Source organism: Mus caroli, chromosome 17 (assembly GCF_900094665.2).
Source record: "Mus caroli chromosome 17, CAROLI_EIJ_v1.1, whole genome shotgun sequence".
NCBI classification, from domain to species: domain Eukaryota; kingdom Metazoa; phylum Chordata; class Mammalia; order Rodentia; family Muridae; genus Mus; species Mus caroli.
The window spans coordinates 74,330,695-74,336,201 of NC_034586.1; the positions used below are offsets into that span (position 1 = coordinate 74,330,695).

The following is a 5,507-nucleotide window of genomic DNA, read 5'->3' on the forward strand; positions in this document are numbered from 1 at the left end:
ATTAATACTGACGTCAATCCCACATCAGTCTGCTGTCTTTCCATAGAAGAAACCCACTGGGTCTTAGCCTGTATGTGCCATGAGATAGAAGCCTAAGTCATTAAGATGACCTGGGAGTTTAGAGGCAGGGCTTTTGCTCAGTAATAGAGTGTTGGCCTAGGAAGTGCAACAAGGCCTTGTGTTTGGTTCCAGCGATGAAAAAAAAAAAAGATCCTGGGAAGGGTAAGAGTAACAAAGGAGACTTCTGTCAGCCGTCAGCAATCAGGCCAGGGAGCCAAGAGAACTAAGCGGATAAATTGCTTGCTTCAAAACTGAACATGTTGTTCCTGAGCATAGTTCAAGATGTAAAAAATGAGCAAAGTGTCCTTGAGGAACCCAAACGGATGCTACTAAATCCATGTTATTGTTATCGCTGAAAATAAATGAAAAGGGGAAACCCCGTTATCCCCTCCTAGAATCGATTTTCCTCTATCTTAAAAGGCAATATTGAACTAATCTGCTGGCGTTTAGAAGGAAAACCTTTGTTCAGGAGTGCTTCTCAAACTTGGGGGTCATATTTAAAGGCAAATCTGATTTTCTATATTTGAGTGGATCCCGGGAGTCCGTATTTCCCACACCCCGTTGAGGTTGGTGGACTGAAAACCCTGAAGAACACTACTGCCACCTGCTGGCTATAATTCACGTTGCAAAGCAAGGCCTAGAAAAACAAGTGTTGACCATTAGAGAGAGGCCTTAGAGCAGTTCTCCCTGTCTTCCGCTTCATCTCTGTCTTTAGTGGAATCTTTCAACCACACTTGGATTTCGCTAATTTCCTGAAATCTTCATCTCAGGGGTCATGCTTGGATGTAGGCACTATGGGAGAAAGCCAGCTGGACAGGGAAGGCTAGAAGGCACTTGTAGACTTGGGATTAAAAAGCTCTGCGATTTTCTGAAGATGGAGTTGAGGCAGACAAGCATCCATCCCTGTGGTCTTCTCCAAACCTCCTCTGTTTTCAGTAGCCGTTTCAGCCCGTTCTCAAGTTCATCTTTTTNTCCATCCACGAATCTGCGTCACCACTCCTCAATAATTACTTCTAACCAATTTCGCTTCAAACTTTGTCAACTCAGAAACATTTAGTACTTTCAACAGCCCGCTTCCTTGCCTATAGGGCTTTTGTTAATGGAGGACAGGCAACACCAGCCCCAAGGAAGCCTGCAGTTCCACCCATGCCCACAAGGGGGTGCTGGCCATTGGGTGTTCTTGGATGCTGTCGCTCAAAATTCCTTACTCTCCCTGTCTCCCTTGAAATATTCCCTTTCTGAAATACTCTNGTCTGCCAAAAGCATTAATGCAATAATCCATTCTTCATTTTTTTAAATTAATGTTAAGGCTATATGGACTCCAATAAGTGCTTCAGCCCAGCAGTGAACAGTCAGTTTTCACATACTGAGTCGGTCGGTGTACCACTGCAGAAGATGATATCCAACACGGATTTGCTAGCCGTGTAGCATTCGTTGAAAGGTTGAAGCTAGCCTTCAGCCCCACCATCCCTCCCTCAGCTCTTACTGTCCCTCCTGCACGGCAGATCCACCTTACCCCTGGTTTTTGTTTTCTGCGGTTTTGATTACCCGTCATCAATTGCGATCTAAAAATAATAAATGGGAAATTCTAGAAATAAATAACCCCCAAGGTTTTATTAGTTATTATAGTATATTGTCATAATTATTCTTCTTTGTTACTAGTTATTGCTAGTCTGTTAGTGTGTGTAACTTACAAATTAAGTTATATATAAGCTATATATAGTTTAACTTATATAATATATATTCATATATATAGTTTAATTCATACCAGTGAATTTATATTACATATAATTATTGCCCATATATGTGAAAACAACTAAAATATATCATTTAATTCATTTTTTTATATGTTCCCCTGAGTGGGAACACAGAGAGACAAGATGATTGGGTAGGAGCACTCAGAGTCCAGNGAAATCACAGAATCCTTTTCTGTCCCTCAGACTGNAAAATTGACTTGTCNTTCTTAATTGATGGGAGCACCAGCATCGGCAAGCGCCGCTTCCAGATCCAGAAGCAGTTCCTAGCGGACATCGTCCAGGCTCTTGACATCGGCCCTGCCGGTCCCCTCGTGGGTGTTGTTCAGTACGGGTAAGTGCAGCTCGTGCTGAGCCCAGATATCCCTGTGCCCCTAGCTGCAAGCCACAATGTGTCCTGAAAGATTGATTTCATTCTCTCCTCTAATGCAAATGTAAAAAAAAATAAATAAAAATGGATGAAACCCAGCTGCCGTCGAGGACATAGGAGCCTTCCCAATGGAAGAAGAGGTTCATAATACACGCTTGAAGTGAATGCCATTGCAGTCCCGTGATTGCTATAGACAGTATTCGTTGGTGGGGATTAAAGGTACTGCCAAGTCATGAGTAAACTGGTTAGGCTATCACCAGTTTCTTTATCTCTAGACAAAGAAAGCTAAATTCCCTTTAGCCTTGACTGTGAAGACATTTGTTTGGGAGACCTGGGGAAGACGCTAGTGGCCGCAGTGCTTTAGGCTGTACAGTCTCTTTCCCCCAAACAACCTTGGCCTTTCCGAAGTATATTGATGAAGTCCACAGTGACTGGGAAGCCCCAGGACACAGAAGAGGGGGCCCCACCCGTTGGCTGAGCACTGAGATGACTGGTCCTAATCTGTGTGGTTATTTCACTAAGGGTAGGGCTTCTGGGGCCATAGCAACATTCCAAACCCAAGCTTCTTTTCTCTAATTCGGAATAANAAAGCAATCTTAGTTCAGATATGGATGTGTTTCTCCCTACAACAGGACCCAGATATGACAGATCATAATCAAAGGACAAAACGCGCATACATCTCCATTTGTAGGCACATTTCAAACAGGCAGTCTGATCACAGCTGCAAATGCTCGCCATCAAGGGGGCTTGGTTACCCATGATGCCTTTCCTCCTCGCTCGCATACCTGTAGGCAACAAGAGTTCCGCGCTCTTGCTCTAAAAGCTCCAGGGACAGCAGGACCATTATCCCAGTGCTCCGGCCCCTCCTCCGTACTTCTCCCGGTTGGCAAGCACTCCGAGGGCTAACCAGAGCGGTGGTGCATTAGTTACGCTTGAGGTAGGAAGGCCCTAGTTACTCTACTTTGAGTTACGATAAAAATAAGTGAAACCGCTTTCTTCATCAAATAACTTATAATGTGTTTATTTCCAGAATTAAATTTGAACACATTTGTTCCCAACTTCTTTTTCTGTCACACACACATACACACACACACACAAATAGTAGCTTGGCTAACTGGCACTTAAAAATAGTTAAGAGTCAATTACAAATAACCAAATGCTGTGAAGGCCACCACTCAGTGTTTATGACCTATTATGTGGTTTTGACTTGAAATCTGGAAGAAAAAAAGAAAAAGGTGGCTTTGGGAGGGTTATTGTTTTCTTGTTCTTCAAATGTCAACCCGTTTTCATTCCTATGTTACTTTTTAAGATAGCGTATGCACAGCAAGCCTTCCTATAAAGAGCACACATAGGTATTTGGTTAGTGCCAGATATCTGAGTCAATTTTACTGGAGGATTCAAAGCTTGCTATGTTATCTTGCATCAAAAATAGCTGATTTAAAAGCTTGCATGTACCTGAGTTCCTGGTGTGATAGGAAAACAAGGGAAAAGAAGAATGACGGAAGAGGTGTTGTGTGCCAATGAGAATGTGGATTAAATAGTGTCTTAGTTAGGGTTTTACTGCTGTGAACAGACACCACGACCAAGGCAAGTCTTATAAAGGACAGCATTTAATTGGGGCTGGCTTACAGGTTCAGAGGCTCAGTCCATTGTCATCAAGGTGGGAGCATGGCAGCATCCAGGCAGGCNTGGTGCAGAAGGAGCTGAGAGTTCTACATCTTCATCTGAAGGNTGCTAGCAGAAGACTGACTTCCAGGCAGCTAGGACGAGGGTCTTAAAGCCCACACCCACAGAGACACCTACTCCAACAGGGCCACACCTTCTAATAGTGCCACTCCCTGAGCAGAGCATATACAAACCACCACAAATAGTAAATGTGGCAGGGAAAGCAAAAGCANTAGAGNATCCTNCTACCCCAATGGCCTCTGAGTTTGTGTCAGCAACTTAATAGCAGAGCAATGGTGATGCAAGGTGGGGACGGCCTGGGGTCCCTAGCGATGGATGCATTAGGGACGACCGGGGGTACTTGGTGATAGATGCACTAGGGATGGCCAGGGTTAGTGTTAGACGCACGCCATAATCAAGGGACCAGCTTAATTATCAAGAAGATGGGTTTGTTATGAAATGGCTTTGGTCCTTCTTTTCTGTTACCCTCCACCATCTGCAGAGGGATGGCNTCTCACTAAACCCTCCCCAGAAATGGCGTCTTCAACCTCCAGAAACATAAGAAATAAAATTAATTTTCCTAATAAAATGCCCCACCTGTAGCCTTCTCATACAGTGACACAAAGGGAGCACGGCCCCTCCCCCAGTTCTCTCCCCCGTTTCCCTGACGTGACCGCCATTTGGAAGAAAGCCTTCACGGCCTTGATTTCCAATTCACTTTCAAACACATGCTCCAGCGTCTGCCTTTTCTCCAACTGTATTAATTTTAATTTAAAACATTTAAGGCAGATGTGTGTCTGTCCCTCCGTTTTATGCTCATATAAACGAATCTGTCATCTTCGCCTTGCCTGTAGCAGGGTGGGAGGGAAGCATTGTGAACCGGCCGACAGGAGATCTGAATTCTGACCTTAGCCCCGCTGGAGGACCTTACGCAATCACTTAACCTCTCCGTGTAAGTGCTGACACCTGTAAAATATGGGGTCAACTGATGATTTATTAGGGCTCCGCCAGCCCTGGCATTGTATAATTCAACGGCTGGCTCAGAAGAAAGCCAATAAACAGACGACATTGGGCTAACAGGCCAGCAAGCTGCTTCCTCTTGCTCACGGCCCCAGATTGCAGGGTGGCCTGACAAGGCCAAAAGGAGTCAAGCCATCCAGCTGAAATTGCTCTTTATTGAAGGTGCTCAGCAGTCCCACCCCACCCTGCATCTCTCCTCAGTCCTTTCATCACTAAATGGTANTAACACTGGCAGAGGAGGAGANTGGGTGGGAGAGACAGGACAAGGTGCTAGCTGCTGGCAGGGAAAAGCTTGTGGGGTGGGAATCTGACTCCTTTCACGACCTCGGGGCACTCACCAGATCCAATTGCCTTCTGTGTGAGTCGGGGTTCTCAGGGGAACAGAACCAATAGGCAATATGATTATCTGAATGGGTTTATTTGATTGGCTTACACAATTAGAGCCTAGATAGTCCCACAGAAACTGCCTGCAGGTCGTTGAGCCAAAGGAGACAGTAGCTGACTGGGCCAGGAAGCTGAAGCCTCGGGGTAAGTGAAAACAGTGACAGTTTGAGGCTCCATCTGAGGCCGAATGCTTGCCTCCCCAGAGAACTGCTGGTTCGAGTCCACAGCAAACACTGAAGAAGCTGCCATCCACG

The 5,507-nt window shown here is 45.2% G+C and overlaps 1 protein-coding gene across 1 annotated transcript in view; it reads left to right on the plus strand.

Annotated features, from left to right (window-relative positions):
• Vit (vitrin) overlaps nt 1-5,507 on the plus strand; it is a 184,072-nt gene that overhangs the window by 141,685 nt on the left and 36,880 nt on the right. The window contains exon 8 of the mRNA XM_021185807.1: nt 2,001-2,148. Coding sequence (XP_021041466.1) covers nt 2,001-2,148 — 148 coding nt within the window. The remainder of the gene's footprint in view (nt 1-2,000; nt 2,149-5,507) is intronic.